Source organism: Callithrix jacchus, chromosome X (genome assembly GCF_049354715.1).
Source record: "Callithrix jacchus isolate 240 chromosome X, calJac240_pri, whole genome shotgun sequence".
Classification (NCBI taxonomy): domain Eukaryota; kingdom Metazoa; phylum Chordata; class Mammalia; order Primates; family Cebidae; genus Callithrix; species Callithrix jacchus.
In genome coordinates this window covers 120,310,257-120,336,655 of record NC_133524.1, presented here as the reverse complement: position 1 = coordinate 120,336,655, position 26,399 = coordinate 120,310,257, and the positions used below count along the sequence as shown (strand labels likewise).

Below are 26,399 nucleotides of genomic sequence, written 5' to 3'. Positions count from 1 at the left end.
CCATGCTAACCTATATTAGTTTTGAGAGTCAGGTCAGATTAATTTCTAATCTTTATGGAAATCATTTTTATTAAAAAATGGAAAGTTAAGAATGTGACAGTTACAGGGTTTGGATAATTCTAAAAGGGTCATCATTAAAATATGCAGGGAAAGTAAAATCAGAGTGCTTTCATGATAAAGATGATTTGTTTATTTTATATGCTCATTTTTAAAAGCTGTTTTAATATTTAGGCTTGTTAAGGAGAATCTGAAATGTGGTCGAATATATTAAAAATTAAATAAGAGTTTTGAGTTTTATTTCTTTTTATAAGAGCAAACCAAATAAACCACAGCCTTTACGTAGATGCTAAGATGAAAAAGATTAAATTTTAATTTTAAACTAAATGATCAATATATTTATTTTTTATTTGTGGCTATATGCTATAATTGTCAAGTGAGTATTGTTCATATTTTTTACAAAAGAATATTTCACATAATTGGGAATTATTAGTCAATCATTTGCATTTCAAATTGTTTCCTTTCTTCTTGTTTATTCTAGCTTAGTTGAGACATAATTAACAAATAAAATCGTATACATTTAAGATGTAGAAAGTGATGATTTTATGCATATGCATTGTGAAGTTATTACCACAATCAAGTTAATTAACTCATCCATCACTTCACATAGTTACTTTTGTGTGTGTGTGTGTATGTGGTGAAAACACTTAACATCTATTCTCACTGCAAATTTCAAGTATACTCATATTGTTTTAATTTAAAGGTCATTTTTTTTGTGGTAATTGGCTCAGAGATGCACAAAATCTATGCGAAGAAACTTCCCAAGAAGATAACTGACAACAGAGTGGGAGGAAGCTGCTTCTTTTCTTTGAATTTGGGCTGCTCTTGGTGCTCTTAAAAGTTGGAAACCAAACCACATAGGAGTACAATACTTTGGTCCTTCAAAAGAGCAACGTCATTTGTCTAGTGTGTTTATTGATAGCTTGCAAATGGCCAGGAGGTTATAACTTGTGAGAACTGACCTTTGAAATCTCAGCAAGAATTAACTATCCCTACATTCTAGGCCTTTCAAACCAGTGATTCTATAGAAGTTGTCACTGAATGAAGACAGAGATTCAGATGTTTACTTTTGAGTATCAAACAGAGCAAACAGGAGTTTTCCAAGTACATGAGAAAAGACTGACTTTGTTCATAGTCACTAGTTTTGTGGAATATTTTTGTGATAATTTTATTGTGTATATTTGAGGTTTACAACATGATATATATTGTGGGATATACATAGATAGTAGAATGGTTACTATAGCAAAAGAAATTAAAATATCTATCATCTCATGTTACTTTTTTGTGACAAGAGCAGCTAAAAATCTACCTATTTAAACAAATCCTGGAGGACCCAGTGAGAAGTTGGCCATCCACAATCTGGAGGAGGTACCTCACCAGAACCATGATGGCACCTTGATGTTGGACTTCCAGCCTTCAGAACTGTCAGAAATACATTTCTGCTGTTTCAGCCACCCAGTCTATGGTATTTGGTTACTGCAACCCAAGATAACTAAGACATTCCTCTCCCAGCCTGGGGTCCACTGTCCTCTGACATGAGAATTTTTTTTAAGTTAAAAAAGCATTATTCTGCGATTGTGAAGGACACTCCAGATCCGAGAGGTGAATGCTGGTAAACAGCCCCCATGATGTCATCCAGCTGATAAAAGTGAGTGAAGCCCAAGTACATGAAAGAGGCAGAGAGCTTCCCTCGGCAACTCACCTTTCCACAGGAGATCTGAGTAACCTAGGCCAAGGAAAAGCACTTTGTTTTGCCCAAGCGCTGGGGCTAACCTAGAAAGAGGCCTAGAGATGCTGTGAGGGAAAGATACCAAGAAAAGCTGCAGATATTTTCCCAGACCCAAGAATGAGAGCAAGATGCCCTTTTTAATCTGGGTGCATACAAAATCAGCCATTCCTTGGCAACCCAGAAGACTGGCCACACAGGCATTTTGGCCTCTGGCCAGAGATTGGAGCACCTGCTCTGGAGTAGGGTAGGGGCCTCCACAGCCAGAACTGTGGGAAGAACCTCAGCAGGAAGCACTGGAATTGTGCTCTCCCCACTGCAAGACCTGGGTGGGAGAACTGCAATTTCCTTTTGGGAGTGATATTTGCAGCCAGGGCCTGCTTGACAACCTGTATCTGCTCTGTGTATGCCATTGCTAAGTGCCTCAGCCTGTTCCACTGAGATCGTGGTGCAGCAGGGCCCTCTCCACTCCACCCCAGGTAGAAATTCAGGTACTTAGAATGCTCACTTACTTGAACCAGAATCCTGAGCCTCTCCACTGTTCCCAGATGTAGAAGGCGGTCCTTTGGGGCCTTCTGTCCCATGTGGCCCAGGCAGAAATCGAGGCATTTGGAGCACCCACTTGGCTAGACCAGCAGCCTGAGTCACCTCACCCTACATGGACATAAATTGAGGTGCAACAGGGCCCTTTCTGCTCCACACAAAAGCAGATCTCCAGACATTCAAAGGAACTCTTTACCTGGTTCGGCACCATGAGCTGCTGTACCCTTTCTGGGCATAGATCATAGCGTAGTAAGGCTCTCTCTGCTCCAAGCCCAGTCAGATCTCCAGGCATTTGGAGCACCAACTCACCTGGATTGGCATCCTGACCTGCCCCATACTTCCTGTGCAGAGATCTTGGTGCAGGGAGGCCCTCTCTGCTATATGCCCAGGAAGATCTCCAGGCATTCAAAGCACCTATTCACCTGGTTCAGCAGACTGAGGTGCACTATCCTTCCTGGGCACAGATTCTAGTGTTGTAGGACTCTCTTGAGTCCATATCCAGGCAGCTATCCAGGTATTCAGAGCACCTACTCACCTGGAACAGCAGTGTGAGCCACCCAACCCTTCCTGTTCAGAGATCTTAGTGCAGGGTGGCCCTCTCTGCTCCATGTCCAGGCAGATCTCCAAGCATCTGGAGTATCCACTCTCCTGGATTAGGAGTTTAGGCTGCCCCTTATCCCCATGCAGGGAACTTGGGGGAGAGGAAGCTTCCCACCTCTATACCTAGGCACACTTCTGGGCACTTGGTGGCTGCCCACCAGATTATCACTTGGCACTGGTGCTTGTGCCTGACATTGGAGGGAGGATCTGTAGGTGGACATACCGAGTCCAGCCCTTTTTATCTTGTCCCCCACAACCCTGGGGCTGAGCAGAGTTCAGACGACTCTGCACTCCATGAATCAGCCCATTGCCTGGGAGAACAGAGAGCTTCTACCAGTAAACAAGGATGGATTAAGTATATATGCAGCCACATTTGCTGTAGCCAGCTCTTACCTACAAGCACCATCTACTGGCTTGTAGGTCTAACTGCACAACCCGATATTAAACCTGCTGAGGGAAGTGCACAGAGCTATAGAAGCAAAGCCAAAAGACAGCCCATACTCAGCATCCTCTGCAGTCATATCCCCTAGGAGGGGGAAAAAAGAAAAGGGATATTAAACAAACAATAAGGCCTGGCCACGGTGGCTCATGCCTGTAATCCCAACCCTTTGGAAGGCCAAGGGGAGCAGATCACTTGAGGTCAGGAGTTTGAGACCAGCCTGGCCAACATGAGAAATCTCATCTGTACTAAAAATATAAAAATTAGCTAGGTTTGGTGGCACATGCCTGTAGTCCCAGCTACTCAAGAGGCTAAGGCAGGAGAATCACTTGAACCTGGGAGGCAGAGGTTTCAGTGAGCTGAGATCGTGCCACTGTATTCCAGCCTGGGTGACAAAGCAATACTCAGTCTCAAAAATAATAATAATAATAATATAGGAAAAGAACAATGAAGAAAAATCCTACTGGCAAGGAAATAATTATAAAAATTAGAAATGCCAGCATCTCCAGATGAGAAAGAATCAGCAGAAGAATTCTGGCACCATGAAAAAATCTGAATGTAGCAACATCATCAAAGGATCACACTAGCAGGTCCAGCCTATTTTGGTTCCTAACCAAAATAGAACTTCAGAAATTACAGATAAAGTGTTCAAAGCACAATTATAAAGAAGCTCAATGAGATCCAAGATAAGGTTGAAAGTCAACACCAAGAAACTTCTAAAGCAATCCAGGAAATAAAGGAAGAGATTAATATACTAAACAGAAATCAATCAAAGCTTCTGGAATTGAAAACACACTCAAGCAATGTCAAAATCCAATTGAAATTCAAATACAATTGAAAGCTTTATTAATAGACTAGACCAAGCAGAGGAAAGAATTTCCAAGCTTGAAGACCAGTCTTTTGAACTATCCCAGTCAGACAAAATTAATTAAAAAGAATTTTTAAAAATAAACTAAGTATTTGAGAAATATAGGATTACATAAAGCAACCAAAATGTGAATTATTGGCATTATGGGAGAGGAGGAGAAAAGGCAAGAAACCCGGAAAACATTTGAGGGAATGATTCAAAAAATTTCTTTGATCTTGCTAGAAAGGTTGACATCCAGATGTAAGAAGAGCAGAAAATGCCTATGAAATACTACACAGAATGAACATCACCAATGCATGTAGTCCCCAGACTATCCAAGATCAGTGCTAAAGAAAAAAATCTTAAAAGCAGCCGAAGAAAAATGTCAGATTACTTACAGAGAGAACTCCATCAGGCTAACAGTGGACTTCTCAGCAGAAACCTTATAAGCCAGGAGAGATTGGGGGCCTGATTTCAGCATTCTTAAAGAAAAGAAACTCCAACCAATAATTTCATATTCCACAAAACTATGCCACATAAGCAAAGGAGAAATAAAAACTTTTCCAGACAAGCAAGCACTATTGGAATGTGTTACCGCTAGACCAGCCTTAAAAGAACTCCTTAAGGAACACGGTAATGAAAGAACAATACCTGCTGCCACACAAACACCCTTCAGTCATAGCCCACATACCCTATACAGCAAGTATATAATAGAAACTACAAAACAACCAGTTAACAACTTTAGAATAGAATCAAAACCTCACATGTCAATATTTACCTTGAATATAAATGATCTACATGACCCCACTTAAAAGACACAGAGTCATAAGTTGGATAAAATACAAGACCTATCCATCTGCTGCCTTTTAGAGACTCAACTCACATGTAATGACACCCAGAAGCTCAAAGTTAAGGGTGGAAGAAAGATCTACCATGCAAATAGAAAACCAAAAAAAAGCAGGGTTCACTATTCTTATATCAGATAAAATAGGCTTTAAACCAACAACAGTAAATAAAGACAAAGAAGGTCATTACATAATGATAAAGGGTCCAATTCGACAAGACTTAGCTATCATAAATATATACACACCCAACATTGGGGCACCCAGATTCATAAAACAAGTACTTCTAGAACTATTAAAAGAAGCAGCTACACAATAATAGTGTGGTTCTTCAACACCCCACTGACAGCATTAAACAGATCACTGAGACAGAAAACTAACAAAGAAATTTTGGACTTAGATTAGATACTCAACCAATTGGACCTAATAGACATCCACAGAATACTCTACCCATCAAAAACACAAAATACATTCTTCTCATCTGCACATGGGCCATACTCCTAGAGGAAACATATGCTCAGTCTTAAAGCAAATCTCAATAAATGCAGAAAAATTGCAATCATATCACCATACTCCTGGACCACAGTGGAATGAAAATAGAATTCAGTACCAAGAAGATCTCTGAAAACTGCAAAATCGTTTTCAATTATGTGAAAGTTAAACAACTTGCTCCTGAATGACGTTAGTGTAAACAATAAAATTGAGACAGAAATTTAAAAATTTTTTGAAATAAATGAAAGCAGAGACATGACATACCCAAATCTCTAAGACACAGCAAAAGCTGTGTTAAGAGGAAAGTTTATAGCACTAAAGTTATATCTCAAAGTAATGATCTAACATCACACCTATAGGAACTAGGAAACAAAAATAAACAACTAACCTCAAAGCTACCAGAAGAAAATAAATAACTCAAATCAGAGCAGAACTGAATGAAATTAAGACTCAAAAATCCAAGCAAATAATTAACAAAACCAAAAGTTGGTTATTTGAAAGGATAAAAAGAGATGGATACACCACTAGCTAGATTAAAAAAATAAAAAAGGGAGAAGATCCAAATAAGCACAATCAGAAATAACAAAAGTAACATTACAACCAATCCCATAGAAATACAAAAGATCCTCAGAGACTATTATTAACACTTCTACTCACACAAACTAGAAAATCTAGAGGAAATGGATAAATTTCTGGAAAAACATAATCTCCCAAGATTGAACAAGGAAGAAATTCAAAGCCTGAATAGATGAATATCAAGTTCCAAAATTGAAGCAGTAATAAAAAATCTAGCAACCAAAAGAGCCCAGAACAGATAGATTCACAGCCAATTTCTTCCAGATGTACAAAGAACAGCTGGTACCAATTCTACTAAAACTATTCCAAAAAATCAAGGAAAGTGACTCAACTCGTTCTATGAAGACAACGTCACCCTGATACCAAAAGCTGGCAAGGATACAACAAAAAAATTAAACTGCAGGCCAATATCCCTGTTGAACATAGATGCAAAAATTCTCAACAAAATACTAGCAAACTGAATCCAGCAGTGCATCAAAAAGCTAGTGTACCACAATTAAGTAGGCTTTATCCCTGGGATGCAAAAGTGATTCAACATATACAAATCAATAGATGTAATTCATCTTAAAAACAAAAATCGTATGACCATCTCAGTAGATGTGGAAAAATCTTTTAATACACTCCAAAATACCTTCATGATAAAAACCCTCATGGAACTAGGCATCAAAGGGGAACATACCTCAAAATAATAAAAGCCACCTGTGGCAAACTCACAGCCAACATCATACTGAACAGGCAAAAACTGGAAGTATTCCCCTTGAGAACTATAACAAGACAAGGATGCCCAGTCTCACCACTCCTATTTAACATAGTGCTAGAAGTGCTAGCCAGAACAATTAAGCAAGAGAAATAAATAAAAGACCTCCAAATAGGAAGAGAGGAACTCAGACTATCTGTCTTCATGGATGTTATGATTCTACACTTAGAAAACCCTAAAGACTGCCAAAAGGCTCCTGGAACTGATAAGTGACTTCAGTAAAATTTCAGGATACACAGATCAATGTACAAAAATAAGTACCATTTCTATACACCAATAAGGTTCAACCTGAGAGCCAAATCAAGAATACAATCCTATTTACAATAGCCACAAAAAAATGAAATACTTAAGAACACAGCTAACCAAGGAGGTGAAAGATCTCTACGAGGAGAACTTCAAAATACTGCTCAAAGAAATCATAGATAACACAAACAAATGGAAAAACATTCCATGCTCATAGATTGGAAGAATCGATTGATTCAACTGAACAAGCAAAAAACAAATAATATCTGATTAAAAATTGGCAAAAGTCATCAATGATAGACAGGATAAAGCAAATGTGGTAGATACATACCATGAAATACTATGCAGCCATAAAAAAGAAAGAGATCATGTCCTTTGCAGGGACATGGACAGATTTGGAAGCCATTATCCTCAGCAAACTAACACAGGAACAGAAAACCAAACACTGCATGTTCTCACTCATAAGTGGTAGCTGAACAATGAGAACACATGGACACAGAGAGGGGAACAATACATGCTGGAGACTGTTGGGGGGTGGCAGAGGGCGAGCATCAGGACAAATATCTAATGCAGGTGGGGCTTAACACCTAGGTGATGGGTTGATAAGTGCAGTAAACCACCATGGCACATGTTTACCGATATAACAAACCTTACCGATATAACAAACCTTACCGATATAACAAATCTCAGAACTTAAAATACATTTTTTTAAATGGACAAAAGACATGAATAGACACTTCCCTAAAGAAGACATACAAGTAGCCAACAAACATATGAAAAAAATACTCCACATGAGTAATCATCAGAGAAATGAAAATCAAAACCACAGTGAGATACCATCTCACCTCAGTCAGAATGGCTATTATGAAAAAGTAAAAAAATAACAATGCTGGTGAGGCTGTGAAGAAAAGGGAACACTTAATCACTGTTGGTGGGAGAGGAAATTATTTCAGCCACTGTGGAAAACAATTTGGAGATTTCTTAAAGAAGTTAAAATGAAACTACCATTCTTCAATCCAGCAATCCCATTACTGGGGATATATACAAAAGAAAACAAATTGTTCTACCAAAAGACACACGGACTTGCATGTTCATCACAGCACTGTTCACAATGTCAAAGACTTGAGATCAACCTAGATGCCCATTAATGGTGGCTTGGATAAAGAAAATATGGTATATATGTACCATGGAATACTGTGTAGCCATAGAAAAGAACTAAATAATGTTCTTTGTAGCCACATGGATGGAGATGAAGGCCATTATCCTAAGCAAACTGACACAGGAAAGAAAATCAAATACTGCACATTCTCACTTGTAAGTGGGAACCAAACATTGGGTACTCAGGGGCATAAAGATGGCAACAGTAGAAACTGGGGACTACTATAGGAGGACGGAGGGAGGAGGAGGGTTGAAAACTAACTGTTGGGTACTATATTCAGTGCCTGGGTTACAGGATCATCATACCCCAAACCTCAGCATTATGCAATGTACTTAGGTAATAAACCTGCATGTGTACCTCCTGAATCTAAAATAAAGGTTAAAAAAAACTAAAAATGAAATAAAAAATAAAAAATTCTTAATACAGTTCAATTGTATTAATTACGGTCCTCATGTTGTACATTAAATCTCTAAACGTGTTCACCCTACATATCTGCTACTTTGTGTCCTTTAATCTATATCTTCCCATTTCCTCTCCCTGACCCCACTCCATAACCACTATTTTATTTTCTATCTCTGGGTGTATGTGTGTGCATATATATGCACATATATGTGTACATATACATATATGAGTATACATTCATATATACATGTATATCTATATGTGTGTACATGTATATGTGTATATATGCATATATATATATGATTCCACATGTAAGTGAGATCATTGAGTATTTACCTTTCTGTGCATGGCTTATTTCACTTAGCATAACATCCTCCAGGTCATACATGTGTGGCAGATGGGCGGGATCTCCTTTTTTAAAGCTGAATAGTATTTTATTGTATATATACTACATTTTCTTTATCCATTTGTCTGTCACGGATACTGAAGATGTTTCCTTACCTTGTAGTCACTATTTTTTATGTTGTTACTTTGATTTAATGTTAATCTCAGACAAGTGCCTATGAATTAGCACCACCCTCTTTCCTGCCTTCTTTTTTGATCCACAGCAGCACCTAGTATGTAGCTTTCCCATACACAACCATAAGTTCCAATAATAGAATCTTAGCTTAGCAAATACCTATCCACACGCCAGCTTAGTAAATACCTATTATCCTACAACTTTTGCCAGCACCTTGAATTAAACATAACCAAAACCAAACATAACTTGTCCTGACTTCCTGATTTCCCTCAATGGTGCCAACTTTTTTCTAGTCACTCAGACTGAATATTTGAGACACTTGTATGTTCATCCATAATTTATTTAATCAAATTACATAAAGCTCAAGTTTGCCCTGAGCTATACAGAGTACTCAATAAATGTTTGCTAAATGAATTAATGAAATAATCCTACAGATATTTATTGAGTGCTTACCATGTGCTACAAATGTGGGAAAGAGAAAAAAAGGATTAAGATCTAGTTCCTTCCTTCATTAACTTATAGTGGAAAGAATAATGCATACATATAAAAAACTACAATAAAAGATTATATGCAATAACAATCATAATATATGTGTAAACAAAACTTTATAATAGTATAGAAGAGGGGAAGATCCCCCCTGCCTTGGAGCACCTTAGACCATTGACTGTTGCTTGAAGAAGGTGTCATTCAAGCTTCAAGTGGAAGGATCATTTGTGCACATAGAGATAGGCTGTGGGAAAGGCCTTGAAAAAGAAAAGGAAAACATTGTAGAGCCCCAGAAGCGTGAAAAGGATTCTAGTAAATAAGACAGTGCTATCAGTCAAATTCGTGTATAGCAAAGGATGCAAGCTGGAGAACCATGAAAAACAGTCAAAAATGTAAAAATTGGGGCTTGGTTAGAGAGAGTTTCGATTTCTAGGCTAAGGATTTTGGACTTCAGTGTGCTTTGGTAAACTATGAAATATTTTTACAGGTAGTGTGTGAGCAGAGCTGTGCTTTATGCAGAGAAGAGTAGCCAATATATTAAGGGTAAGCTAACAATGTAACGTGAGCAACATTTGTAGGACTCAAGGGTGGATAGAAAAAGAAAAAATTGAGATGAAATAGCTATCTTCAATTATCTGAGGGGCTGACCAGCGGAAAAGAGAGTATGCTAATTTTTGGCAGAATTAAAGGACAGAAATAAAACCAATTGGTGAAAGAACATCACAGCACATTTCAGTTCAGATCAACAAATTACTTTCTAATATGGTTGCACAAAAATAGAATTGACTGGATTTGTGACATATAGCTGAACTTTTGGGAAAATATTGGAAAGGTAGTAAGTTTGTATGTCAAAGTAAGGGGCTAGCCAGATGGATTTAAAGTTTTCCCAAGCCCTAAGATTCTATTATTCTAGCTTATAGTTATATGTGGGATGTTTAAAAAGAGAACAGAGCCTTTGTGAAGCTGATGAGGCTTTTGTGAGACTGAAGACAAAAAAAAGTGAACGGCCAGATAAGTGTATTGGAAACAGAAGTAGTCATAATTTCTAACAGTTATGTAATACTTATGTACCCAGCACTATATGTAATATATGCAAGCACTTTACATATATTGACACATTTATTCCTTGTACCAACCCCATTTTATAAACGGGAAACCAAAGCATAGAAAGAGGTAGTGAGATGCTCAAGGTCCCATAATTAATCCATGTCTGAGCTAGGATTCCAGACCAGGAAATCAGGATTTAGAGTCCATACTCTTAATCACTATGCTATCCTGGCTCTCCAGAAAGAGAGAAACACTTCTAAGTGTTGAAAACAGAAGAACTGAAAGATGTAGTTGGACATGAGCATAAGGCAAAACGAAGATGAAAGCGTAATGCCAGGTTTCCTAGCCTTGGAAACTAGGACGATTATTATGATGTTAACAAAAATAGTAAAATCAGGCTGGAGGTGGTGGCTAGCTCATGTAATCCTAGCTACTTAGGAAGCCAAGGCAGGAAGATTGTTTGAGCCCAGGAGGTCAAAACCAGCCTGGGCAACATAGTAAGACCCAGTCTCTACAAAATTTTTTTTAAATTAACTGGGCATGGTAGCCTGTGTCAGTAGTTCCAGCTGCTCAGGAGGCTGAGGAAGGTGGATTGCTGGAGCCTGAGAGGTCAACACTGCCGTGAGCCATGATCTGGCCATTGCACTCCAGCCTGGGCAACAGAGTGAATCCCTACCTCAAAAAAAATATAGTGAAATCAGAATAAATAATTTATTTATGAGTAGAGATTAAAATGCAGGTTATAAACATGTTGAGTTTAAAGGTGCTCGTGGCTTAGCCAGATAGAAATGTGTAGCATGCTATTTGTGAAATTGAGAATGAGTCGAGGACTCTAACTTTGTGTAAATATAGCTAGATTGATATACTGCCTCCTCATAGCTTTCCTACAGTACATTGTAACCTCACTAGAATGTTGATGTCATGAGACAAGGATAGGCATAAAGTCAAATGCTTTATTCCAATATTAATCCTTAGAAGAATGGGTATGGCAGCTCATAGGAAACATACAAAATAATGTCTTAAAGTTTAGATGACACTAATAACCGTAGAGCCTTGATGATTGCCACAGAGTAAAACTATACATTTTTTAAAAACTAAGTGTCTTAAATGACACTAAACTGTGCATTGAAATACTATATACAGACATTTATATGCCTTTGTCTTCATCATGCTGAGGATTTTGTTGACTCTGGGTTCTTTACATTTCTTCTCTCCCCTGTCATGTTTATTTATAGTGGTAAAAATAAACTGTTGGTGCATGATCTATTGAGCTATGATGGCAGCTTTGTAAATATGTATGCAGCCCCTGCGCAGATCTTTGAGAGAAAGCTACTTCCCATGCCTTCGTAATGCTTTGAACATACCTTCTGCATTAAGGATACAGAAGCCTCCCACCGTTGCCATGGTTGCCTGATGATTGCTTGTATTGCCTCTCTTGTGGACTCCAATAAGAGCTAGTGTTCTAAAGCATTGTGTGAGCCCTTAGCAATAGTGTTAAATGGGAATGGGGAGACAACTCTGTGAGCTCTTTTTCGTTTAGAGTAAGATTTTTAGTCTGTGTGAAGTGTCCTTCTAACATACAGCTTTGGCTTTGCCGCTGAAGTATGCTATCATATTTGCTTGGGGACTTAGACATGTATTTGAAAATCTTTGGTTTGAAGAGCTTCTTTGCTAAATCGGACCCTTAGAATAACACCATGTAGTTAATTTAGATATACATCAAGGGGATTAACGGAAATTCACTTTCAGGAGAGGGAATGTTGTCAAAACATTTTGAGAAAGGAAAAACAGGTCAAATATCATTCAGGAAAGGGAGAAAAACTTCTGCCTAGTGCAATTTTAACATTTTACCAAATCATGCCCAAGAATGTTAAACTTTATATACAAAAAGTAGCTTTCTAACTTACCAAGAAATACTTCTTAAGTAGCCACTCTGAGACAAGATGTAGTAATAATTGTTCCAGTAGTAGTTTTATAAGTGACATATATATACACTATATTGTGTTTATAGTTTTATAAGTATAAACACTTTTTAAGTATATATAAAATACAGTTTTATAAGTATATATATAGTATATATACACTCTATACTGTATATAGTTTTATAAGTGAGAACACTGTTTTACTGATGTCTAAGACATGCATTTCATACCTCTATGAGGCAGTTAAGCTTGCCCCTTTAGGTGGCCACAATTATAGCAATTATGATAAGAAGGTCTAAGTGAAAGGCTATAGATAAACCAAAACAAACTCTGCCATGGCCGAGTAATCCCATGGCCTACTACTAATGACAGATCGGGAGCCTTGAAAGTTAATATTTGTGGGGCCAGGCTCAGTGGTTCTCGCCTATAATCTCAGCACTTTGGGAGGCTGAGGCAGGTGGATCACCTGAGGTCAGGAGTTTGAGACAAGCCTAGCCAACATGGCGAAACCCCATCTCTACTAAAAATACAAAAATTAGCCAGGCATGGTGGCAGGTGACTGTAGTCCCAGCTACTCGGGAGGCTGAGGCAGGAGAATCACTTGAACCCGGGAGATGGAGGTTGCAGTGAGCCAAGATCGCACCACTGCACTCCAGCCTGGGCAACAGAGTGAGACTCCATTTAAAAAAAAAAAAAAAAAGCTAATAGTTGCTCCTTCAGGGTGATGGTTTTACCCTGACAATCTGGTACCTACTGGGTCAAATGATAAGCATTTATGAAACAAATGTCTACATTTCAACATTCTCTGGCATTCAAGGATACTATTTGGATAGGCAAAAGTGTCAGATTTATAATCAAAGGATTGAAACACACTCTTGCAGTCTGTAGCTGCCAATGAGTAGAAGTTCACCTCATCTTCAATAATTTGAGCTTCTGATCACTAAGCTAACCAAAATGTGATATCTAGAGTTAGGGAGAATATTTTATTTAGCAAGCAAGAAACAGGATTTATTCCAAAGGAGAGATTCTGTATAGTGAAAAGTCCAACTGACCTATTTTTTCGAATTCAAAAGTTTTAAATCAGGCAAGGATTTTTCTGTCTTGTCAGGTTATTCGGATCTACCAAAGAACAGTTGACCAGTTCCTTTATAAAGGAATTCCAAAACCTTGTGACGATCCAGATCAATGAAACATTAAGCTGAAAGTCATTACAACTTTTGATCTTCACATGCCAGATTCCTTGAGATTTTGTTCTTATCTGTCAAGAATTTGAGAATCATCTCAAGGTTTTATATAGGCTGGAGTGTGTTTCTGTTGTGACTCTGCTTATATGTTGTTATTTGTTTAGTTAAAGCTAGCTGACATTTTGTATCATTTTGAATCTCTTCAGTTTGACTGTTCAAATTTAAGATAGTATTAAAACTACTAAGATATATTTAAGCATCATTGTAATGCTGAGGCTGAGGGAAAAGTATTGTGTTATAGGTTTTCTGTGTTAAAATGAGGAGGTACTACTATACCTCGAACATAGAAAATGTGATATGTGTCCCACAGTAAAGCCAAATCTTTATCATACCAAGGTACTTGTAAAGATTGGTTAGAGATGGTATTTAATTTAACCATATGCAATAAAAGAGATATGATATGTCATCAACTAATATATTCTTCAAATTACTTTTAGGGAACTAGGGACCAAAAATATATGTGTGTGCATGCATGTATATATGTGTACACATGCATGGATGTGTACATGTGTGTTCTATCAATATAAAGTTAGGAGTGACTTATAGTATTCCCACTCTAGTAGAGTATTTGCTACTGAGAAACAGAAGGAGTTGAAATCAGTAAAATGAAAATGATCCAAATACTTAGTGAAACAACACAGAGTGTAAAAACTTTTGTTTGTAATAATGTTTACTATTATTGGTTGAATCATTGCTTGATTTTAGTGAAACCCTTGGTATACACCAAAAATTCTTTCAGCCCTTAAACAGCTTGGGCTGGCACTCCCCACACTTGCCAGTATCACCTTACTTTCTTTTCTTACCATTATTTCTTATATTGATCGTACAAAACAATGAGAAAATCCTCATAGTTTAGTTTCCCCAACAAAAATTGCAGTAAAGTCTAACAAAGAGAGGGTCTCTGTCTATTCAAGCTCATTCGTTCTCTGTTCTTCCCTTGCTTTCTCTTTCAGCCTGCTTTCCTCCGATCTTTACTCGATTCTACCAGATATGGAAAAAATGAATATGTAATAATTTCTTTATTTTTATGGATTTTTACATCAGAAATGTCTTTTCCTTGTTTAGAATGCCATATTTTAATATTGAAAAATTTACATAAGTGTATACTTTAGAAACTGCTAACCAGATTTAATATTTTGGGGTGCCCAATAAGATCACCATCTAATATTCAGGAAGGCAGAGGGGTCAAGAATAACAGAGTTTACGTTACTTGGAACTTTTGCCTAAAAAGTAAATCTCAGAGAAGTGGTTCTGAGGGAGGCTCTGAAGGATTTACTGTTTAATCAAATTGTTCTTTGTCAGCATGCAACAAAGAAGTGTTCCAGTTATATCTGAGTTTAATTTATACAAGTGTTGTTCATTGTTGACATGCATAAAGAAACTTATTAAAAATGAAATGTCTCAATAGAACTTTAAAGTGTCGGCCTATATTTTTCATGTTCTTTTCCAATACATTTGCACAGAAGAATGTTTATATTTTAGCATTCTTTTGTCATATTTTGTAGCCTGTAATGTTAATGTATTTTCAACAAGATAGAAAATATTACACATGGAATAGAACTATTCATGAGACAAATGTATTAGAGCAAATATCATTTCCATCTTGTTTATAAATTATACAACTGCGCGTGTCTGTTTGCTGTTAGTTCTTCACTCACACCAACCCCACTGCTGATTATAGGAAGATTGGGATTGAAAAACATCTTAGAATCAGTCCAGAAACTCCATTTGGAACTGGAGGCAATTGCAGAAATGTTGATGCAGTTCCAAATGAGGAATGCTTATTGCTTAAGATCTGCTTCTCCATTTGTAGTAATTTATTTTGTAGAGGATTCCTTCATTCACGAGGATATTGCTTCCCACCTGGATACTTGCTGTGCTGAAACCATAAATCTGACTTGTGGTTATGGTTTGTACATGTGGAGGGTATTGTGTTGAGGAGTGTAAGAGACAAGTCATATCTCCAGTTATTTATTCAGTAGAGCAGTCAGTCTCTAAAGACAGTTGTGGTTTTTTTATAGATACTCTTTTTCTTTTTTAAATTATTATGAAATATTTCAAACATGTAAGACAACATAATGAACAACTGTAAACCCACTACTTTGCTTTAAAAATTAATAAATACAAACAAAATCCCTATGTCTACTTTGTGATTACCATCTGCCTCTCTTCTCTGCAGCAGAAACCACTATCCATATCTAATCATTGCCATACAATACACATTTTTAGGCTTTTTCAAATATGTATATATCCATAAAATACATTGCATTGTTCTACGTGTGTTTAAATTTCATATAAATAACTTGCTTTCCTCCTCTGTTATGTTTCTAAAGTTTATCCACATTCAGGCATGTACCTCTACCTTATTCAAGTTGACTGCTATATTTTTTGCACTGCATAAACATACTAAAATTTGTATATATTTTCCCATGGATAGATATTTAGGTTCAGACACACATAATATTAATAGGTATGCTTCAAAATGCTCTTGGATATTCTTGGCCTTTTCTGTTTCATGTGGATTTCAGGATCAGGTTTTCAAGTTCTATGTTGGAATATTTACCAGAATTTCATTGAATTTATAGAACTCGTAGAGAAATTTGACATTCTAATGATATTGAGGCTTGTGAGCCATGAACACAGTATATCTTTCCATTGATTGTGTCTTTTTATGTGTTCTTCAATAAAGTTTTAAAATTTTAGGTGAAGGAATGTGGAACCTTTTTTTGCTATATTTGCTATTATTGTTAATGGGACTTTCTAAAAAAAAAAAGTACATGTTCTAATTTGCTTCCCCCGACATCTAGGCATGCTATCGACTTTTTCCTTTTGACTTTATATTCAGCAACCTTGTTATCCTCTCTTGCAGCTTTCATAGTTTACTTGTATATTCAATTGTATCTCTTCCTTTTCAGGCGTTTCACTTTTTTTATGTCTTTGGTTGCCTTTTTGTGCTGACTAAGATTGCCAGTACAACATTGAGTTAGAAGCTGTAGTTAATTCTAGTATTTCTTCTGACATTAAGAGGAATATATTACTCTATTTCTGTACTAAATATAATGCTTACTATAGGATTTTGGTAAATCACTTTTATCATACTCAGTGAGTTCTCTTTTAGCCCTAGTTTTCTAGGAGATTCTATCGTAACTAGGAACTAAATTTTAAATTGTACTCTTTCTACATATAATAATAAAATTATAATTTTTTCTTAATCATTATGAAATGTGTTAAAGTAAAATGGAATAATTCCATGGTGAATTACATTGATAGATTTTTCTAAAGTTAAACCATCCTAGCATTCATGCTTACTTGGCTATGACTTCTTTATATTGGTGCGTGCGTGCGTGCGTGCGCGTGTGTGTGTGCGCGTGTGTGTGCGTGTGTGTGTGTGTGTATGTGCATGCATTTTTGGTTTGATTACCAGATATTTTCTTGGAGATTTTTGCAGCCATATTTATAAGTGAAATTGGCCTATTAAGAAATAATTTCTAGAGCTGGGCAAGGTGGGACACACCTGCAGTCATAGCTACTTGGGAGGCTGGGGTGGAAGAAGCACTTGAGCTCAAGAGTTAAAGTCCAGCCTGGGCAAAATAGCGACATCTCATTTTAAAAAAAAAAAATCATTTTCTCTTTTTCTTACCCTATTTTTAAACTAGGTAATAGTTTTATAAAATGATTCAGGATGGTTTCCCTTTTTTCCTGTTCTCTGGTATCATTTAAAATAGAGATTATTTATCCTTTGAAATTTTGACAAAATACATCTTTAAAATCATGTGGGCAATTTTCAGTGTTTTTAATACATATTCAAGTTTTCTATATCTTCTCATATCCATTTGTTTTCTTGAAAAATGTCTACTTTATCTAAGGTTTCAGATTTACTGGCATGAAGTTGTTCATAGCAGTCTCTCATTTATTTTTTGATTTTAATCTTTAATGTTTATTTGTATTCTTTCTTTTTCTTTTTTCTAGCTCTATTACCTTGCCAGAGGTTTCTCTATTTTTTATATTCATCTCAAAGATGCAGAGTTTGATTTTGTTGATCTTCTCTGTTGTTTTCTTGTTTGCAATTTCATTAACTTGTGTTCTCGACTTTATTGTTTTCTTCATCTACTTATATGGAGTCCTTTTTCTAACTCCTTGATTTGGACACTTTGCTCATTAAATTTCAATTATTCTTCTTTTCTACAACATGCATTTCAGGGTGTAAATTTCCTCTAAGTTACTGTCTGAGCTGCATCCCACAAGTTTTTATAAATAGTATTTCATTGTTATTCAGTTTCTAATTCCAATGTAATTTTTGAAACATAATTCATGAATTATTTTTAGGTGTGTTTTTAAAGAACACCTTTCTGGGATTTTTCTTTTGGTGTCTCTTACTGATTTCTAATTTTACTGTAGTTTGTGAAGCAGTATAATCTGCATGCTGTGGAATCTTTGGCATTCGTTGAGTCTTGCTTTGTAGATGAATCTTTGTCAGTTTTTGTGGATTATTTTGTGTGTGCTTGAAAAGAACATGTATTGTATAGTCATAGTTTTAATATTTATTATGATGTTTGCTGTGGGATTTTGTAGCTGCTCTTTGTTGAATTTAAAGTTTCTTTTAGTCTTAGTTTAAAAATTAAAATTAACTATCACCATTGCAAATCTTAGTGGCATAAAGAAACAAAAAAAATTAAAGTTAGGAGCCAGGCGCAGTGGCTCACACTTTTTTTTTTTTTTTTTTTTTTTTTTGAGACGGAGTTTCGCTCTTGTTACCCAGGCTGGAGTGCAATGGCGCGATCTCGGCTCACCGCAACCTCCGCCTCCTGGGTTCAGGCAATTCTCCTGCCTCAGCCTCCTGAGTAGCTGGGATTACAGGCACGCGCCACCGTGCCCAGCTAATTTTTTGTAACTTTTAGTAGAGACGGGGTTTCACCAAATTGACCAGGATGGTCTCGATCTGTTGACCTCGTGATCCACCCGCCTCGGCCTCCCAAAGTGCTGGGATTACAGGCTTGAGCCACCACGCCCGGCCTGGCTCACACTTCTAATCCCAGCACTTTGGGAGGTCTAGGCAGGCGGGTCACGTGGTCAGGAGTTCGCGACCAGCCTGGCCAACACAGTGAAATTTTGTCTCTCTAAAAATACAAAAAAATTAGCTGAGTGTGATGGTGGGCACCTGCAATCCCAGCTACTCGGGAAGCTGAGGCAAGGAGAATTGCTTGAACAGGGGAAGGGGAGACTGCAGTGAGCTGAGATCGCACCACTGCACTCCAGCCTAGGTGACAGAGTGAGACTCAGTCTCAAAAAAAAAAAAAAATTGAAGTCAAATGTTCTTTTTAATTAAAAGTTAACATAAAAGTTCCTTTTAAACTGGGTGTGGTGGCTAACCCTGTAATCCCAGCACTTTGGGAGGCTGAGGCAGGTAGATCACCTAAGGTTGGGAGTTTGAGACCAACCTGACAGACATGGAGAAACCTAGTCTCTACTAAAAAAATGCAAAATTAGGTGGGTGTGGTGGCACATGCCTGTAATCCCAGCTACTCAGGAGACTGAGGCAGGAGAATCGCTTGAACCCAAGAGGCGGAAGTTGCTATGAGCTGAGATCACGCCATTGCACTCCAGCATGGGAATGCAAGAGCAAAACTCCATCTCAAAAAAGAAAAGTTCCTTTTAGTCTTAGTTTGCTACAAGTTTTTATCATGAATGGATGCTTAGTATTTTATCAAATACTTATTATATATCTATTGAGATGATAATCTGGTTTTTATCTTTTATTCCATATATGTGATGAATTTCATTTGTTAATTTTCAAAGGTGAAAGCAATCTTATATTTCCAGAATAAGCATAAATGGTCATAATATTATTTCTTGTTATGTAATGCTAAATTTGCTATGTTCATTTTGTTTAGGATTTTTATAACCATGAATGAGATTTTCATGAGAAAGATTGGCATATTTTTTAAAATAATATCCTTCAGAATTTTATATTAGGGTTATGCTGACCTCATAAGGCACATTGCTAAGAATTTCCTCTTTTTCTATTTTTTGGAAAAGTTTATTTAAGATTGGAAATTTTTCTTTCTTAAAAGTTTGGTATATTTAGAAATGAAGTCATCTGAAACTGGAATTTTTTTGTGATAATGTTTTCCATTATGGATTAAGTTTCTTTATAGAAACCAGTTTCCATTTTTTCTTGTAGTTTATTAAGTTGGGTTGCTCTAGAAATTTGTTAATTTCATCAAAAGTTTCAGATGTATTGACAAAACATTGTTTGTAATATCCTCAGGATATTTTATGTCTGCACTATATATAGCAATGTCATATTTTTTATTCCTGATATTGGTTATTTGGGTTTTCTGTATTTTCATCTTGATCAATCTCCAGCAGAGTTCATCAATTTTATTGATCTGAGCAAATCATCAAGTATTGACTTTGTTGATTCTTTCTATAGTATCTGTATTCCTATTATATTACTTTTAGCTCTTACAATTAGTAATTTCTTCCTTTTACTTTCTTTGAGTTTACTTAGGATTTCTTTTTCTAATTTCTTAGAATCGATACTTAGGTCATAGTTTTTCAGCTCATTTTTCTTTCTACCTTATAAATTTTTCTGTACGTATGGATTTAGTTTTATTACACAGGTTTTGACATGTGATACCTTCATTTTCATTCATTTTGAACTCTTTTCTAATTTTCATGATGAAGTCTTCTTTGTTTCATGTTTTAATGTTTTATTCAAAAGTGTATTTCTTTTTTTTTTTTTTTGAGGCGGAGTTTTTGCTCTTGTTACCCAGGCTGGAGTGCAATGGTGCGATCTCGGCTCACTGCAACCTCCGCCTCCTGGATTCAGGCAATTCTCCTGCCTCAGCCTCCTGAGTAGCTGGGATTACAGGCACACGCCACCATGCCCAGCTAATTTTTTGTATTTTTAGTAGAGATGGGGTTTCACCATGTTGCCCAAGATGGTCTCGATCTCTTGACCTTGTGATCCACCTGCCTCGGCCTCCCAAAGTGCTGGGATTACAGGCATGAGCCACCGCGCCTGACCTAAAAGTGTATTTCTTGATTTGCAAACATGTATGGATTTTAGAGTCACCTGCTATTACTAATTTCAAGTTTAATTCCATACTGGCCTTAAAATATCCTGTGTATGATTTTAATACTTTGAAATATATCAAGACTTGCTTTATAGCCTATCACATGGTCAATATTTATAAATGTTCTATATACATTTGAAATACATTATGTGTATTTTGTAGTCATTTATGGCAATGTTCTATATGTATCAATCAGATCAAATCTGTTAACCATGTTGCTCAAATATTTCATATTCTTTCTAATTTGTTTGCTTGCTCTCTAAGTTGGTGTCAGGGAGGCCTATAAAATCTCTGACTATGATTGCGAATTTTCCCCCATTTTATCTTCTTTCAATTTTGTTTCATTTATTTGGCTTACTGCTTTCTTCAGTGTTGGAAATTCCTTTTTTTTTTTTTTTTTTTTTTTTCAAAGACAGGGTCTCACTATCTGGCCCAGGCTGGAGTGCAGTGTCATGAACCTAGCTCACTGCAACCTCAACCTCCTGGACTCAAGCAATTCTCCCACCTGAGCCTCTTGAGTAGCTGTAGGCACATGCCACCACACCCAGCTAATTTTTATATATTTTGTACAGATGGAGTTTCACTATGTTGCACAGGTTGTTCTCAAACTCCTGGGCTCAAGTGACCTGCCCACCTCAGCCTTCTAAAGTGCTGGGATTACAGGCATATGCCACTGTACCTGGCCAATGTTGGAAATTTATTAGCCGTTATCTATTCAATTTGTTTTTGTTTTTTATTCCATGAGACCGAAAAAGCCCTACTCAGCCTCTGAGCCCTCTAGCCCCCTCTACTATAATTGACAGATGCTGCTACAGGAAGAGCATCCACAAATGTCAAGCTTTTCTCTCTGGCTTTTCTTTTTCTTCTGGAACTTGGCACAGTAATTCTTTACTGTTTTTTGAACTCCAATAATTCCTAAAAGGTTTTAAGTATATTTTGTTTAGATTTTCTAGTTTTCATCAGAAAGGAATGGTAAGACTTACTTAGGTCCCTATTACTAGAAACAGAATTATACCTTTATGTTTTCATATGCATGCTTGAAAAAGTACCACCTGCTTAACTCCCGAATAATATAAGGCTTTCCAAATATTTCATTCAGGACCTTCCATCTTACATATTAGTAAACGATAGTGTTTCATTTCTACATTGCATCCTAGCTCCAGATTTTTTATTATTATTATTTTATATTCAATAGTAGGTGCTTCTTTGCCATCTCTCTGGGCTAGTGGGTACAGTTTATTACTAACCATCTTACTGAGATTGCAGCCTTTCAAGTGTCTCCAGCTTTACGCTGGAGATTTAGTCCAACTCCTCATCTGAAATGGGTCCAAAACCTCATCTCTTTTCCCTTTGTGGACCTAAGTACCCAAGCCCCTACTCATAATTGGGTATAATAACCCTCAAGGCTACCAGAAGATTGACTGCTTTGGGTTTTAGCATCCTCTTTGCTTCTGGAAATTGAGGATTTCTCATTTTTGTGAGTGCAGATATGCGATTTTAAAAATTGTTACATTATATCCAACATTTCTAAGGGTTCATATTGAGATAGTTTGAAAATAGCCTAGTCAGCTATCTGGCCAATACTGTTCATTGAGTCCTATTACTTTTCAGACAGAAATCAGAATCATGTACTCCTCTATGTCTAACATTTATAGTTGCGCAAAGCAATACATGGAAAATGTTTGCTTCTAACTATTCTAGTCAGTGCTGACTTGACTGGCTTTAACCAATTAGCCCCTAATCTTATAATCTTATAAACTGAATCTTTCAGTTCAGTTTTTATTGTCTTGGGGGAAGGCCATAAAAGGGAACAGAATGATAATATCAGCCTTACTACAAAAACTAAAATTATAAATACAGATTATCAATCAGAGATTCAGACCAAGATTTGGGGACCAGGGGCTCTTTCAGGATAATTCTACGTGAGCTACCACTTTTTGAGCCAATGCCCACCTTTTAAAGATATATTTTTCTGTGTGCTAGACTTTTCTCACAACCTGGGGATTCCCTGCACACCTTTCCGTTCACTTTTCCACCCATTCTAATTTGGCTTTGCAACTACATCTTTATCAGTACAGCCCTTCCTAAAGTCATCAACAAATTTTATGTTGATAAATCCAATGAGCACTTCTCTGCCTGTGCTTACTTGACCTCTCAGCAATATTAGATGTAGTTAAACACTCCTTTATTGAGAAGTATCCTCTTGTGCTTTAGTTACACCACAATTTCCTAGATTTCTTCCTATCACTCACTGCCTTCTTCATCCCAGTTTCCTTTGACGATTCCTCTTTTTTCTACCTGATCTTTCTTCAGGGCTCTTCCATTCTCTCTTTAGAGCTATCAACCAGTTAGTTCCATGCCTCTAAATACCACCTTTATGCTAATGACTGCCAATTTTATATCTCCAGTCCTAGCCTGTCAGAATCATATATCCTACTGGTTGCATTGACATTTTCACTTGGCTTTTTACATATATCTTAAGGTTAATCTGTTTGAACTTCCACCCTTATATTTCCATCAACCTTTCCCATTTCATTAATGACAGTGTTATCTATCCATATGTTTAAGCCAAACTTTTATTTTTCCCTTTCCTTCATCCTTATATCCAATTTTGAGCAAGACCTGTTGGTTAAATATATTTCAAATCTGCCCAACAGCCTTGTAAGCTACAAGTATTATTACTTCTATTGCATTCTTACACAGAGATTAAAACAATGTTAGTAAGTTGCCTAAGGGTCCATAGGTACTAAGCAGAGGAATCAGGGATGCAGGTATCTTTATTTCAAATCCACTACTCTTACCATCATACCCTGACCTTCAAAGAATACTTGTGAGTAAACTCATGAACAAATTGTTCCAGATTATAATAAAACTCATAATCATGGCTTTATCACAAGATTGTTGTCATCTACTGAAAAATAACTCTGCTATCTGCAGAATATATTAAACTAGTTTAAGAATTTGAGACTGTGAAAGAGACAACGTGGCTTCTAGAATACCCTATTTTCCTTTCAGGAATATGTGGCCCATTGTTCCCAAAACATATTTCATTCTTTCCGTAGGTTTTTATCCTACTTCTCTTCCTCCAGCAAGGGAATTAGATCAAGAAAGAGGCTTGCCATGCTTTTACGCTGGTTTATCTGTTGCCGTGACTTTATTAATATTCAACATTTCTCAACCAAAAGTCAAAGGGACAAAGGAGAGAGTCTCAGCAGAGGCAGTACACACCATCATTATTATATTGTCTAAATACTAAGTAGCATTTCAAGATAAGAAAATGTGTTATTTAATCAACCGGGTTTAATTTTACATGCTTAAAATAAATGCAAATATTGTTAGTATGATCAGGGAAACCAGTTGGTTGCCATCATTGGCATCTTTATCTTTTGTATATTATGAATTTTATTAAAAAGTTATCTTTCCAATTAATGAACTTGTCTTTCTGAATGAAGTTAGGGCACTGTTTTATTGGGATTTTTCCCCCAATGATATCTTATAGTATCATAAAATCCTGCAACATTATCTGTGATCTTAATGAATTTTTAGTGAAACCCAGTTGGCATTTGTTTGTCATTAATTTCATTTCTAAGCCTGGAATGCTATTATCATTTTCTGGACTTCTCAAAATCAAATTTGCCTTAGAGTTTTATATTATTATTAGAGACTTAACTACCTCTTTTTAGAGTTTCTTGCATATTCATTCAGATGCTAAAGATCTTGTGACATCTTGTTTATATAAACATTTCATTTAAAATATAAGTATAGGCAGGGCATGGTGGCTCACATCTGTAATCCCGGTACTTTGGAAAGCCGAGATTGGAGGATCACTTGGGGCCAGAAGTTCAAGACCAACCTGGCTAACATAGTGAGATCCCATCTCTATTAAATAAATAAATAAATAAAATATACATATAGACTGGAATTTTTGGTAATTCTAATGTTTTTTGGAAGAATGGTTGCTGGTTTTAACAAATATGTTAATATGTCTCCTTTGAATTCCCCACAGAGCTCTGTACCATGGAGTGTGGTAGCCATGGAGTCTGCTCAAGAGGAATTTGCCAGTGTGAAGAAGGCTGGGTAGGACCAACATGTGAGGAACGCTCCTGTCATTCTCACTGTACTGAGCATGGCCAATGCAAAGATGGAAAATGTGAGTGTAGCCCTGGATGGGAGGGCGACCACTGCACAATTGGTAAGTACCACCATACTTTAACCAAAGTAAATTGGATTAATTGAAGCAAGAATAGTCTAGTGAGTCAGTCACTTGGCATTTAGTAGAATTTGAGGTTGGAGTAGAGGAGGAGAAGGAGGGTTGGTTACAAGTTTTAAAGTTTTGTGAACTGGTAGGTTTCTTCTTTGGTTGATGATATTCTACCTATTTCTTGTGTTGTTTCCTTTCTCATTACTTGAGTATTCCTTATATTTTCTGCTTTCAAGTGCTTTGAGTTACTCAAGTGAAAGATGATACATGGAAATAAAGTGTCATTGGTTAATAAGAAAAGTGGAGGCCAGGTGTGGTGGCTCACGCCTGTAATCCTAGCACTTTGGGAGGCTGAAGCGGGCAGATCACAAGGTCAGGAGTTTGAGACCAGCCTAGTCAATATGGTGAAACCCTGTCTCTACTAAAAATACATAAATTAGCTGGGCGTGGTGGCTCATGCCTGTAATCCCAGCTACTCGGGAGGCTGAGGCAGGAGAATCACTTGAACCCAGGAAGCAGAGGTTGCGGTGAGCTGAGACAGGGCCATCACACTCCAGCCTGGGCAATGAAAGTGGAATTCCATCCCCCAAAAAAAACAAAAACAAAAAAAGAAAAGTGGTTTTTGTCATGAAGGTAACATTCACTGCCCATTTTTCCTTTTGAAAAGTATAGGTTGTTTCAGCTGAAAGCACTTAGAGGCAGTTTCATTAAATGGGACTGCTTTAACAGGGGCCGTTCGATATCATTAGAGTATGTCTTTAATGTATATAAGGAAAGCACTTCTGACCTATTATCAATAGAACATTTGTGTTGAATTGTTTATCTGGTAGTATAGAGAGTTGGTCCTGAAGCCACCACTCTCTCTTCACCCCTTATTGCTAATTTCAAAAATTCTCAAGGTACTGTCTGGGAAAATGATCTGTGAGTATGGAAAAGCCTATGTAATAATTAATCTGTCATGTGATCTTCACACTATAAATATATTAAAAATAAATATTTCAGTTAGAGAACACTTTCTTTTCCTGAAAAAAAGCAAAATCCTTAACATATATTGATATCCACCACAAAGGTTTCTATACAATAAACCTTTGCATAGAAAGGTTGTCATTAATACAGAGTAACAAGTATGATTCCCATTGTTCAGCTAAAGAAAGTGGGTCACAGAGTGTTCCAGTGACATTCCATGACTACATAGAAAATTTAGGCAGAGGAAACGC

General features: G+C 36.8%; 1 protein-coding gene across 3 annotated transcripts in view; it reads left to right on the top strand.

Annotated features, from left to right (window-relative positions):
- Positions 1 to 26,399, top strand: part of TENM1 (teneurin transmembrane protein 1) — an 801,721-nt gene that overhangs the window by 594,372 nt on the left and 180,950 nt on the right. For all 3 annotated transcript variants that reach the window (XM_078363019.1, XM_054251187.2, XM_054251185.2), the window contains exon 15: positions 24,988 to 25,173. In XM_078363019.1, the coding sequence (XP_078219145.1) occupies positions 24,988 to 25,173 (186 nt within the window). The remainder of the gene's footprint in view (positions 1 to 24,987; positions 25,174 to 26,399) is intronic.